Below are 14,160 nucleotides of genomic sequence, written 5' to 3'. Positions count from 1 at the left end.
CCGGCAGCTCAGCCCGCCCTGGGGAGGGAGCTTCCCCATAGCGGGGGGCAGGGGAGGGGAGGGCCTGCCTGACAGGAGTTGAGCCGTGGAAAAAAAGTTGCGGCGGCTTTAGAGCCCAGCGGCGAGAGCCGGGAGCGCCTGTCGGTACTTGGTAAACCCAGCGGCTTCAGAGAAGAGCAGCCCCCAGCTCCGTACTTCCTCCTGCCGATAAGATCTTCCCCAGCGCTCGTCACGGGTGGCGGCCGCCGCTGCTGCCCTACTTGAATCGGTTTCAGACTCCTCCCGAGGCGAGACGGGCGCGGAGAGCGGCGAGGCGGGCGGGCGGACGGGAGGGAGGGAGGGGGCGATGCGCGGGGTGCGCCGCTCCGCCCGGCCTCCTCCGCTCCGCGCAGTCCCGCGCCCTGCGCCGCCGGCACAGTCTGCCGGCCGGCGGAGCCGCGCCTCGCACCGACATGGGGACCTTAGGGAAAAGAAGAGAAAATCAGTGAGTTTACCGTGTTGTTTTACGCTCCGGTGTCCCCTCCCTGCTGCGGTGGTGCCGGGGTCGGTCTCACGACGCTGCCCCCAACACCGTGCGGTGCTCGCCGGGGCGGGGGGACGGGCACGGCGCTGCCCCGCTGCGAGGCTGGAGGGCTGCCGGGGTTGCGGGGGCGACACTCCAGGGGCTGGAGCTCCTCAGGGGCCAGCCGGGGCCCTCCCAGGTGGGACAGAGGGAGGAAAGAAGCGCGGGAGCGGGTGTGCGGGGGAGGATTTGGTTTCATCCCTTTGAACGCCAGTATGCGCCGGGCAGGCTGTTCATTGCGGGATGAAGAAGCCTCACGTTACGGTACGGGCAGAGCGGGGGGGCCGGCACCGCGTCCCCCGGGCTCGGTCACCTGCGGCACTGCCTGCGGGGCGGGGGGCGCTGGTCGAGGGGCAGGAACGTGGCTGTCCCGGCCCTGCGAGGGAGCGGCACCTGCTCCGCTGTCGCTCCACGAGCGCGTGGTCACTTATTTTTGGTGTCTTCTCCACCGGCGCTAGCGTGCAGTGGAAGTACAGGGCGGGCGTCCCCCTGCCATCTCCCGGTTCCTCTTTTGTCTGTCTTCTCGGGTGACTGCTGCGAGAGGATCTGTTCTAAGAAGTGGCCAGAAGTGTCACTGGCTGACCTTTGCCTGTCCAGTGTGGCCAAGTCGGCCACAGTGTTACTGTAAACTTTTTTTGGGGTGTGGAAACTTCATTTTTTCTCCAGTGTGTTGCCAAAACCTGAAATATTTTCTGCCTTAAACCCTACTTTATTACTACTGCATTGCTAGGATCCTCTGCCCTGTGTTGAAGAGTCCCCGGCATAAAGCTAGGAGAGGGGTTTAAGCCTGTGAAAAGAAAACCCTGAAGGCTTATCAGGCTCCTGTTCTTTTTAAATGAGAACAGGAAGTCATATCACAAAGCTAAGAGGGAAATTTAGAGAAAGAGGGAGGGGAAGAGAATATTTGCATAGACACTGTCAGCCTACGGAGGAACTCAGTGATGGTCACTGCCTCTGCAGGGTCAGGCTTGTAGTTTCCTAACTTTGAAACTATGGAGGCCTGGGATCAGTGTTGGGTTGTAAGCGTCACCGTGGGTAGTTTTGTGGCTTTCAAAGCATTCAAATGAGACAGAAAGATAAGGATAAGACTTGACATTCACTGGGATGAGTTAGGGTCCAGTCTTTTTTCGTAAGTCATGGATATTTCCAGCTTCGTCCAGGAGTGCCTGTATGGGGATGTTTGTGAGTTTGCTTCTGTTATCTGTGTGTAATATGCACACTGGATACATTTCTATTCCTTTTCTTGCCAGGACTGTCAGCTTATTAATAAAGTCTTGCATAGTGCTCCAAGAAAAGTTGTATGATAGCATAGCGTCGTATGTAAGACAGCATCTTAAAGATGTTGGAGTCACTTGTTTAGGAAGACTGTGGAGGGTCTGAAATAAACCCAAGGAATCCCTGAAAAGTCAGGAGTCCCTGAAATAAACCCAAGTTTTATTAAAACAGCAGTGGTTATTGTTCTTCTATGAACTGTACGTTTATACTTTTGTCAGATTTTGCAGTGATTCATGTTACTTGCAGACAAATATGTTTCAGCACTTTTCATCAATATAATATTGTGCCTATTTATGGTTTCATACAGAATTATGAACTAAGCAAGCAATGAACAGCCTTTAATATTATCTGTAAACATGCATATTCGTGAATTGGTTTCTTTTACATTTATTATTAAATACATTTATTTACTTATCTATGCTATTTGAAAACAACCTCGTAGGAAATAATAGTATAGAATGGATGCAAATTAATATATTCGTTTTAATTGTGAAATACACCACTGTGAGGTTGCACTGATATTGTGTTTACTTAATAGAGATTTTCCCAAATTAAATTATTAAAGCTAGCCTAGTGTTTTCCAATGTGTTTAATACTTGATTATAGTCATATTTTTTTCTCCTTTACTTTTGGTGGGCATAAAGATATGTGGTGGTAGGTTACTGCATGACACTATTGCTATTACATAGTTTGAGAGGGTTTCATGCTTATTCTGAAACTACAGTGCAAATACTTCTGGTAATCTTGACAAATCATTCAGGGAGTTCTATAACCAAGCACTCTGCACTCCACATTTAGCAGAAAAAAACACCAAAACAGACACTCACTGAGCAGTCCTTTTGGTGTGCATATTAAGTGGGAGGGTTATGTCTTTCATAGCTAGAAGGAGTTACTTGTCCTTTAAATCTCTCCTCCTTTCCCATGCAATCTAAAATTTGCCACTCTATCTTCTTGTATTTATTTCACTCTTGTGCTTTCTTTAGGCAATCTGCTCAAGCATGCAGCACTGCCCCTGAATCAGCATTGGAGCTGAAACAGGCCAGTCACTGTCACAGCCTCTCAAACCATACTCAGGTCATGATGGTGCCATTGGGGCATCTAGCCAAAGGAGCCACTTTGGAAGATCTTCTTGAAACCTGCATTCAGTCTTTTGGTGAGTGTCTGGAGGTTTTTAGAATCATATTAATTTATTCCTGTCCTGGCAATGTTTAGGTCACTTGGTAGTGAATTACATTGATTCTTTGGGGGAATAGAAAGGTGTTAACTGAGAATTTTCTATGCTGTAGGTGACTATTTTTATAGGTTGGTGGATGTATTTATGCATAGGTGTGTAACAGATGCTAAGAGATTGTTATGACTACTGCTTTTTCTTGAGGGAACAAGACAAATTCTAGTCATCTATACTTCTATGAATGCTTTTTGTTGTTCCTTCAAGTACCAATTTTGCAAACTTCAGCAAGTAATCTTATTTTGCATATTACAGTAACACTCCCATAATGTGTGCAAACAATGTGTTCATATCAAATATTTTTAAATGAGAAGGGCTATTTTTAAACTAGCTGAGATCACATTGGGTTGCTTTTTACATTATCAGTATAGATTTAAAGTTGCTTCTCTACAAAAGAGAAGGAATTCGAAAAGAAATCACAACTGTATACCTTTTTGTGCTTATCAATTATCCATTTGTCTTTTTACAACAAGAATTGTAGTGTGTTGCCTAAGCCCTGTATTCCTAGATTGCTTTTCCAACTTTTTCATTAGTCCATGTGTTTATATTTTATATTATTAAAATATATTAGTACTGAAGGTACTCAAAATGATTCTGAATGATTTGCTTATAAGTAGCATGTCTTTTTTTTTTTGGTGCTGAGTCTTTCAGTGCTATGAGTGACTCTCAAAGTATATGTGGCAAAGTCTTGATTGCAGAGTAGTCCTTAGAAAATAAATGTACTTGAACACCCACTCAGCTCTAAAAAAAAATCTGTATAGTTAAATAGTAACACATCGTGCTGATCAAGTGGTACAGTGCATAAATACAGTGTAAACTATTACTAATCTTTCACATTCATTAATCTTTAAAGCATTTCAATCAGCATGTGCAGAGAAATGCATGTCTGAGAAAAACTGGTGAAACTTGTAATTGTCAGTAATGTCTTGTTTCTTTTTGGCTTCTTTTCTCCTCCATTTAAATGTTGTGAAAACATATTCACTGAAGTCCTATAAAGCCCTAATTCCTTAAAAAGTGTTGATTCATATTTTTGTAATTTTTGGTTCTCTAAGAGTGGGATAAGACATCTGAAACACGAGACCTTCAGATGGTTTTAATATTGTGACTACTTGACCAATATTGTCTCCATATTTTTATGAAAAAGATGATATAACTGTAATGTTGTAAAAATCTAGTAAAATTATTAAGGTTATTGATTTAAAGTAGTGTAGGTGAAACCCTGAATGGGAGATTGTTGTTGTCTAGTACTCTGCACAACAACATACATGCTTCTATGTTCTCAGATTCCTGGACACCCATATATTAAAAGTTGACCAAGAAAACCAAGTGTACCTGTCCAGCTATATATACATATATATATATATGTAACCCAGTAGATGGGGTTTTCTTGAACCTGGACAAGTGGTACATAGGTTTAGCAAAGTGAATTTACTGCATATGCAAACATTATTATAACTCACTGAGGACTGCATCATAACATAGAGTTATGATGCGTGGTACAGATTTTTAGACTCTTCATCGGGCAGTTCATATATTTATACATCTTCTATGACATTATGCATGTTCTTACGCTCTGTTGGAATTTCCCATTAGGGTATTTAAATAAAAATGCAACTGTTAAAACTGCAGATAACTTACACGATGAAGTTCATTACAGAAGGCTCTTGCAGATACCAATAAAAACACAGTGCAAAATTCATTCACGTTGTTGTGAATAAAGCCAATAAAGGAAGAGATGAAAAAAAAATTTTAATTTGGGATTTTGAAGAGAGGTGGGGGTACGGAGAAAAATGTGGGGGGAAAAGCTTGGTTACAGACTGATTACAAGCAGTCTGAAAGGTTGTACAAGTTTCTTCCCATGCATAATACTGAAGTAAATCTCCTACCCTGTATGCTAATAGTTCTATTCAGAATGAGGTTATATCTTCAGTCTTGGATATGCTGACCTAAAATATTTCATACATTATTCTATAAATTCATTTTTGTGATCTGAGCAAGTTTTATTTAAACGTTAAAAATACAAAAACCCTCAAGACATTATACAATTTAAGTTTGTTTTCTGGATTAATTTGTTGTCTAGTGTTAAAGAGAACAAGAGGCAGTAGATAGAGGTGGTGATGCATCACATTTTACAAGATATACTGCATTATGTTAATATGATACTGCATTTGCTAATACTGTATTTACAAATACAATTCCTATATAATGTGTGTAGCTGAATTTATGCTCCTGGACTCAATTATACAAGTTTGGAAAAAACAAATATTGTGTAACAGAATGGTGTGTAAGGAAGTTGGCAGCCTTTTGCTATATATGCAAAGACTCTCACAAGGAGGTCTAAATAAGAGAGTATTAAGAATTAGTACACACAGCTGTAAAGAAGAGAAGTATTTTACATCAGGGATAAGGACAAGAAAGGAGAAAGTGGGATATGCTAAGCTGAAATTGAGAGGACTAAGCTTTGCTGCAGTGTTGTAAATGGATTCCAAGATGTTTTGTAGAAAGACAAGTTTTGTCCAGAGAACCAAGTTAATCCAAAACCTACACTAAGGAGGTCAGGAAGAAAGACCGAATCTTGGAGTTAATATCTGTAGAAGTATCTAGATAGGAGATGACACTGGAACATGGTCAGAATAGCGTAATTACGATGGTGGTGTTGTATCCATTGATTCAAAAAATAAAGAGTTAGGAGGCCTTTGTTTTGGTTTGTTGTTTGTTTGTTTTTGGTTTGGTTTGGTTTGGTTCCGTTCCCCCGTCCCGCCAAAAGATCAAAAGCTTGGTCAGCGCGGGTAACTTAAATACCTTACTTTTGGGATGATTGGTGTGTGCTCTTTCACCTCTCAAATTTGGTCTTCTTTAGCTAGAACTGGTGAATGACAGGCATGTGCTTTAGACACAGAAATAGTGAGGGTCATATGAGGTAGTCTGAAGTCATGCAGGAGATCACAACAACTGAGAGATCAGCATTATCCAAGTGTTTTTTTTTTAATAGCATGATGAGAAGGAGATGCTAAAAGCGGAGGTTTCTTCAAGTTCCATGAAAGTTTGAATCAGGATGAGTAAGATGAACCATCACGCAAATGCATTATCAAAAGTAAAGGCAACAAAAAAGCAAGGATGTAAGTGAGGGAAAGAGTTTGGGTTAAAAATAGCATGAGAGACTGAAGGCACGAAGTGTCTTAGAAGGGAATATGGGTCCTGAGATTAGGTGAAGATCTGTAGAGACTTGAAACCACTCTCATTAGCTTTAAGAGAGGAGGTTTGCTTATATAGGACAGTAATTCAAAACACTGTCTTATATAAGGATTCAATAAGAGATAAGTGATTCAAAACAATGTTGTGAGAGATTTTCCAAGTCATTCAAAACATGTTTTACGTGACTTGGAAGATCTCTCAACATTACAAGTAGCTATAGGATGGTGTTACTGCTATAATCTGGATTGACAAGAGGAATTGTAGAGCACAAGTAAACGCATCACATGTGATTGCCTTAGAAAAGAAGGGGAAGGAAAGAGAAAGCAAAAAAGGGAGGAGTGCATAGAGAGGAAGAACAGGAGGTAGGGTAAAACGATCGAAAAGACTAGAAAATTCAGCAGCTGCGGAAAGGTTAGATTCCATGCAACCTCTACATGAGAGATCTTAATTCTGAACAGAAAGATCATAAAGAAGTAATTTAAAGCAGTATTCAATTGGCAACAAGATGGCTGGAATTGTGAGTTCAGGAAAGCAAAGAAATAGTTAGTAGTTCTTGGCCTGGAATATGACAGCTTCAGGAGGAAGATAATTTATTGTGGAGGAAATTTTCATTAGTGACTGTGATTTTGGAGTGGAATTGTAAGTAGAACAGTGACTTTAGCCCCCCACATCCATGTTTTTCCATTATGTAGTACATAAAAAGCCTGAAGAAGAATGTACTTTTGACTGGCAGACAGTTGTCTGAAAATTAGTATGTCTTTGTCTCCTTTTCGTTACTAGTTATAAAAACACTTATGCTTAGTTGATGAAACCAGCAGAGCTGGCCCTAGTCTACTGGTCCATGGCCACACTGACTGCTTAATGCTAACAGATCAGTAGAACACAGGAAGCATATGGTTAGTAGCATAGCCCTACTTTTTGCTAGTTTTTTAAGTCATCTTCGTGAGACTGCATAAACGCATAACATATATTTAGTCCAGAAAGTGTTACAGATCAGGGAGAAAAAAAATATATCAGCACTGTCCACTTCACTGGATACCTTTATTTGTTAATTGTATATCTGCTAAATGTTAATGACATTTATCACCTTAGGGTATCGTGCTACCGTGAGTTTGAAGTTCTGACTATGTGTTATCAAGTCAGTTTCTAATCTGGAAGATTTTATTTTTCTCTTTGTAACTTCACTATATGTTTGTGCATGGTAAGAGGTCCCTGTTTTCTCTCCTTCGAATGTGTCTTTTTTAATCTTATAAATGTACCTTTTGGAATCTTGAGTAAAGTTTAAGTGTGCTTATTTTTTTAAACAAACACACCTTTCAAAGATGCAATGAGCTGTTTTAACATGAGTTCAAGCTTATAAACCACGTAAGGTCAGAGGGCCTTCTCTTCACCCACACAAAATATTTGTTTAAATTTTTTTTAGAAGTGTTTAAAAACTCTCTTAGAATCAGGACAAAGTGTATATTAAGCATAGTGTCAATTTGATATCTCCCTGTTTTTTCTGCAGTAAAGTCCCAAAATGTTACTTAGAAGTATCTAACAAACAATTCCAAGAGTGCTCTTGAAAGCCACAATTTATTCAAACAGTTGTGTCTTCCTAAAAAAAATCTGAGAATTTGAAAGCTGAGAATTCCCTAAGATGTCAGAATTTTAATGTTATGAAGGTATTTCTGTACATAATCTTTCAGTGCAAGATCTTACTCTTAGCCTGTTACATTTGAGTGCTGGAAGTATGTTTACTGTAGCACATGGAAGACCTATGCTTATTCTACAGTTCACGAACTTCAGTTAAAAAGAAATCAAGAAATATCTTTAAATTTATGTCCCTGTGTTTGGTTTCCTGAAAGACATGTAAGTAAAGGGCTTTAGGAAAGCAACAAAATTATTTCCTAGAGCAATGTAGCGTAATTCTGTGTGGAATCTCATCCATGATAAACTGCTTGCGGTGGAGCTATTTGTTTATACTGATAAGGCAATTTTAATTAAAAAAAAAATTATTTAAATGCATGTCTGGGTTAAAGGAAGTTGAAAATCATACCTCCTAAGATTAGCACCATTCTTAATAGAACTTATGTGAACCTAATGTAATTTGCAGCTTCTAGTGGTCACAGTAGTCTTAGACAGCTAGGTCTAAGAGTCTGTTGTGATGCTAGTTCTGCAGTGTTTGATCAGTGCTAAACTAGCTTGTTGCCTCAATGTGTGATACAGTGAGACACTTGTAAACAAACCTTAGAAACACTGGAAACTACATCCAGACTAATCTGGATGAAAGATGTCACAGAATTGTTTTGACAGAAATCACAAATCTGACAATGGTGCTGGTTGCCTCTTAGGTGCTGCCTAAAACTGTACAAGATAGCCATAGTTAACATTTTCTAGAATGAAAAATAACTACATTAGTGGAGCTGTCTAGTTATGTGAACTGATAACATTTTATATCACTCTTTATTCACTCTTTAAAGCTGTAGCCATCTTCTCCTTTAAAATACAGAAAAACTGAAAATTTTGTCCAGTTATTTCCCTTTCAGTTATCTAGAAAAAAACCATTCTCCTCTTAACTGAAATACATTCTTCGAGTCTAGTTAAAACATAAAATAACTAGTAAAACAATTATGGTTCAAGTACCAAGTTTATCCTTTTACCAAATTTATCATATACCAAATTCTAACATAGAATTCTAATTCAAAGGCAGTAAAGTCTTTCAAGGCATGTATGCACACCCACAGAATGCAACTATGGTAGTTTCTTTTTCTGTTAGGTTTGCCTAAACAGTCGTTTGGTTTTGTCTCATGCTTGCACAAACTTACAGGGTTCTCCCCCTTCCCCTTGAAGCCTGGGCTGAATGTTGAGGTCTCCAATCCTCCCCAAAGTAGTTAAAGTTTATTCATAGTACTGTTCTGTATTAAAATGCTGTTGATCATTGTGTGTTAAGTAATCTGAGTGCGATTTCTGAGTGCAGAAACTTTAGTATTGCTTGGCAACAGAAACTACGTTAATGATCAATTAATGACATTGTGGGAACAGAAGAGTCATTACTGTTCTGTCGAATGCATGACATTGTGGGAACAGAAGAGTAGTTACTGCTCTGGAGAATACTAAGTGTTGTTTAGCTAACTATTAAAGTTAATTGTGATTGTACCAAAATGAAAATTATTTCTTTTTTAACCTGATGTCTGCGAAAAAATTTTCCCAAAGGAAAGGAACTTTAGTTATCTTTATATGTACTATTACATTCTATTCAGCTAATTTGACTTCAGTTTTTCAATATAATTTTCCAAAGCCAAGAAATAAGTAATAAAACAAAATGAAGAAAACTTAGACATTTTGCTTTATAAAGCAATCTCCTATTTACTTAGAATTTTTGGTCAATATCCCTGTGGTAAATATATCTTCATACCTCTAAATATAACTTCATAAAATTCATAATATAATTTCATAAATTCATAAAATAAAACTTTAATTTAGCAATGAAGAAAAGCTTAGAAAAATAGAAAATAGTTAATTCTCCTGAGATTCATTCTCACCCAGCGATGCAAATATCTTATAGTGCAACCTGGTGATTAGGTACGTTTTAAGTTTGGAGTGAAGCTGTAGGGTTTTTTGGTCCAGGGTGAACAAGAGATGTTTCAGTCCAAGGATGAACTGTAATGGTTTAACGCTGGCCATCAACCAAGCACCGTACAGCTGCTAACTTACCACTACCACCAGTGGGATGAGAGAGAGACTTGTAAGGGTAAAACTGAGGAAACTCATGGGTTAAGATAAAGGCAATTTATTAAGTTAAAAAATAAAACCAACGACCAAAAACCCAGAAGAACATGCAATGTGAAATACTCTAATTGCATCACCAGGCAGTTGACACTCAGACAGTCCCCAGGCAACAGCAGCCCTGGCAAATTTGCGGCCTGTTTTTATATGCTAAGCATTGCATGATAGGGTATGGAATATCCCATTGGTCAGTGGGGGTCACCTGCCCTGGCTCTGTCCTCTCCCATCTTTTTGCCCACCCCCAGCCTTCTCTGTGGTGGGGCAGTGTGAGAGGTCATGCACCAGCTGCCAGGTTAGAAGCTTGTTTGCCTAAGTTTGTAAACACCAGTTCCAAAAATATATCTAGAAGCTGAAGCAAAGACTAGGAAACTTAGGTATGTACATGAGGGAAATCTGAAACAGTAAGTCAAAAATTTTGAGTTGGAGCATGCATCAGTAATGAAAATCAAGGTCAGGAGCTGGGACCAAAGTGATATGCAGGCAGCATTTTCAAGTCCTTGAGTGTCAAGCAGCTTGGCGTCTACTAGTCTGTTACACTTTGAACCTTTGGATGGGACAGACTTTGCGTGTCCTTGGATCTGATGATCCAGGATCAATCATGCAGTTAGAGAGAAGCCTGTTGTAAAACACCGCAGTTGTGTGGGATGCATGTTAAGCATGCATCTGGGTTCAGTGGTCAGATAGTGATACTGGCCTCAGAAGTTTCCAATTCTGTTCTGGGAGTCTCTTATCCACCAGTACTTATCAACACAGCTGTGTTGCCAGGCACTGCATTTGAATTATTCAGGAGTTTCTTGCAGCTCAAAAGATGCGCTTTGCTTCAGTATCACCATTCAAAGCTTTTGGAAAAAAGTCTTGAATGCTCAAATTATGTTTTGTAGGTTTTGTAGGAAAAGACTATTCAATTGAAAAGTTTCTATCTAAATTTGCTAAAATCAATATTTTAAACATCCAGTAGAATGATGTATGATGCGTGTCCATGTGTGCAAAACTCTTCTCTTCTATGTAGCTCATCTGAATTTCCAACACTAATGGAATACTTTCCGCCCACACTGCATTTGGTTTCTCGCAAAGTACATTTTAATTTCTGAAAATCATCCCGTTTCCCCTTGACAAGAGCTTTTATCTCCTTGTTTTCATTTCAAAGAATTACCCACCTAGAGCTCTTTCTGCAAGATGTAGCTTTCCAAAAGCTGTTTCTGAGTGAGGGTGATGGCTTTCCCTTGAGGTTTTTCTCCCCTAATGTTCCCTAGCCTCACACAGAACAGTCTCGTTGTCCTTTTTGGATGCATATTATCCTAACTTATGTCGTGGATATATCTACATTGTTTATGAGTATTTGGAGGAACAGCAGTGGGTTTCCCCTCCCCTGTTGGGGAGTTTGAAGGGAGCAGGCTTGAAGAAACATCCAGTTTATGGGGTTTCTTCTAACATCTGCAGTTATTTAGCTTTTTTAGAGTTCTGTTGGTGTAGCATTGATCACAAAGTAGTGTGATTCGTTCCTCTCTGGAAAGCACTGGTTTGTTCTAAGTTTAGTTTTGGATTTTTTATTCCTGAGATCAATTACTTGTGTAAATAAATGTATGTATAACTCAATAGTTGCAAGTGTGTATGAACAATAAGTCACTTTTTAAAAGACACAAATAAACCAAACCAAAACTTTAGCACAGTTTCCAGAGTATTTTGATGCTGTCTGCTAAACATCATGTCACTCCTGTTGCCTGAGGGGGAGTACTACCATCCTGCACAGAATTAAATGTAAGCTGGAGAGCTCAAGACTCCACCTGCTCTCTGCTGCAGCTAATTTTAAAACAAGCATTCTTCTATCTAATTACTGTGTCATCTTTGTAAGGACATTCTAATTAAGTTATATTATTTCTGAAAGATGTTAAGCACTTAAGATAATGATCTGAAATAAAGAAAAATTCACTCAGGACAAGTGTAAAGTTCTACACTTAGGGTAATCAGTTGTAAAAACAGTATCATAAAATCCTTCATATACATTGTTAGTGTAGAAAAGGATCTCAGTGTGAAGCTGGACTTTAAAACTGATTATGGTATAATGATATGGTATCACTGCAGCAACTCTAAGGTGATAAATGCAGGCATAGAGGGATGTGTGTACTTTTATATTTTCTCTCTCTATATATTATACATGTACACTTGCTTATATTAAAATGTGTGTGTAAAGATATTATGTAATTATGTACAGGATATTAAAAGTAATATTTTAACTCTGGTGCTAAGAACTCCTCTGAAGTCTATATTCAGATTTGCTTCATAAAGGTACAAGCTATTCAGAAAACAACATCAAAGTTGACCCACGAACTAGAAAACCTGACCTCTGAGGGGAAAAAAAAAAAAAAAAAAAAGGACAACTTTGGTGTTTCTTAGCTCAGAAAAGAGATCAGGGAAGCAATCCTTAAATAGAGAAAATAGATGGATAAGGAAAAATTTTTTTTTTTTCTTTCTCTTCTGGAGTCCAGCTGTAAGCTGCCCAAGTTGCCTGAAATATTTGATCTGACAGAAAGGAGAATTCTTAAATGATGGAGATGCTCAAGTGTTGTAATAAGTCACCTCCAGGGGCCGTGAAGTCCTCATCACTGTAGAATTTTAACAACAAATTAAACTGGTTCTGAAGCATGCTGTTTTTGAGAAAGCTGGTTCTGCACTGGAACAGTGAAATAGAAGATATTAGCTGTTATCCATGATTTCTGCCACCAGCTGAGCTTTCAGCTATCATTAAAAATTAGTGGAAGTTGAATCTGCTGGCTGACCCTCAGTGATGCTGTCATAACTAATGAGCAGAATGGTGGCTTTTTATGAATCTGATTCTGACCAAATGTGATCAATTTCATGAAGACAATCAAATGACTACCTCTGTTAACAGGGTGTCAAATTCCAACATAGCAATAACAACAAACCTGTAGTAAGGAGGCTATGAAGTGTTGCATAAGTTTTAAGCTTAAGGGGAACAGAGCATTTCCTATTTGTAAAGGAAATTTCCAGGGAGTATCCACTAAATACTCATTAAATATTTTATTGTTTTGTTTCTTCTAGCCATTTTAAGGTTATCTTCTACTAATGCACCTTACATGTGGGGCAGAGGCATTGACTTATGGCCGTTTCAGTTCAGTCACTAAACCCTGCCATGTACTCCCACAAGTATCTGTAAAATGTACTCCCACATGTATCTGTCTATTTCATACATGTCTGTGTGTTTCATCGATGCCTTTGAGACCTTAAGACCTTAAGAACATCAGTTCCCTCAGTTTTCAGATCACATGCTGATTTAATAATCTTTGCAGACCTTTATAGCACCATCCCCGCACCATCTTCTTTAAACTACTGGGAAAAAGAAATTGCAGAAATCTTGAAGCACATCAGTATAGCAACCCACGACTTTCAGCTTTGCACTTAATAACTTCTGGCAATTGCTTGGTGCTTTCTTGCATTGCATTGTTTTTGGTGCTACTTTTTGATACCCACTGGAAAACTTGAGGGAGTTTACAAGAAGTTGATCATGTTTTTAGTAGCTTAGTCACTGATCATGTGATGTCAGTGCTCTGTGATTCACTTCTGATTCATTTCAAATTGTACTCCAGGTAATACAGTTGGAACCTGCTGATGAAATAAAGACAGTATTCATGAAATAAAGGCTTCTTAGAACTAGAAAAGCTAACTTTTCCTCCTTGCAAAAGTCCTTTCTGTTAAGACATCCTTGGCATTCCTACTATTGTCTTGTTATTGCATTCATGAGCGGAAGGGAAGGTCTCAGTACAATGATCTTGTCTATTGAACATACTCTTTCTGTTAAGTATATTTACCACAGAGCTGTGGGTATCAGGACCTGGTGAAAAGCAGGTAGTTTGCTCTTAAAGCCTTACTTATTAATTCTTCAGTAATTTGTTTCTCTAAAGTATTCAAGGAACAAGCGATACTTCAGTTATTTCTATATCACAAATTACAAGGAGTCATTAATTGGATGTGCCATAGAGTGGCTGATGGGCCTAGATTAAAATGTTCTTATTCTTGTGTGTTCTGAGTCTCATATAAGAAATGGAACTTCTGTAATTGTAGGTTTTAGATAATAAAGTATTTATCATTACACATCTGTGCTTTCATTCATGGA

At 39.0% G+C, this 14,160-nt stretch overlaps 1 protein-coding gene across 2 annotated transcripts in view; it reads left to right on the top strand.

Moving 5' to 3' along the window:
• Positions 1 to 368: 368 nt before the first annotated feature.
• The window catches only part of RASGRP1 (RAS guanyl releasing protein 1), a 40,485-nt gene continuing 26,693 nt past the window's right edge, over positions 369 to 14,160 (top strand). For both annotated transcript variants that reach the window (XR_003570705.1, XM_027879293.1), the window contains exons 1-2: positions 369 to 484; positions 2,821 to 2,990. Coding sequence is in view for 1 of the 2 variants with exons in the window: in XM_027879293.1 (XP_027735094.1) it covers positions 453 to 484; positions 2,821 to 2,990 (202 nt within the window). In the remaining variant the exon portion in view is untranslated. The remainder of the gene's footprint in view (positions 485 to 2,820; positions 2,991 to 14,160) is intronic.

The sequence above is a fragment of the Empidonax traillii genome, unplaced genomic scaffold (assembly GCF_003031625.1).
Source record: "Empidonax traillii isolate 1590-97213 ecotype Southwest subspecies unplaced genomic scaffold, ASM303162v1 scaffold53:size2875158, whole genome shotgun sequence".
Lineage (NCBI taxonomy): Eukaryota > Metazoa > Chordata > Aves > Passeriformes > Tyrannidae > Empidonax > Empidonax traillii.
Note: the sequence above shows the minus strand (reverse complement) of the source record. Positions and strands in the feature narration are given on the sequence as shown.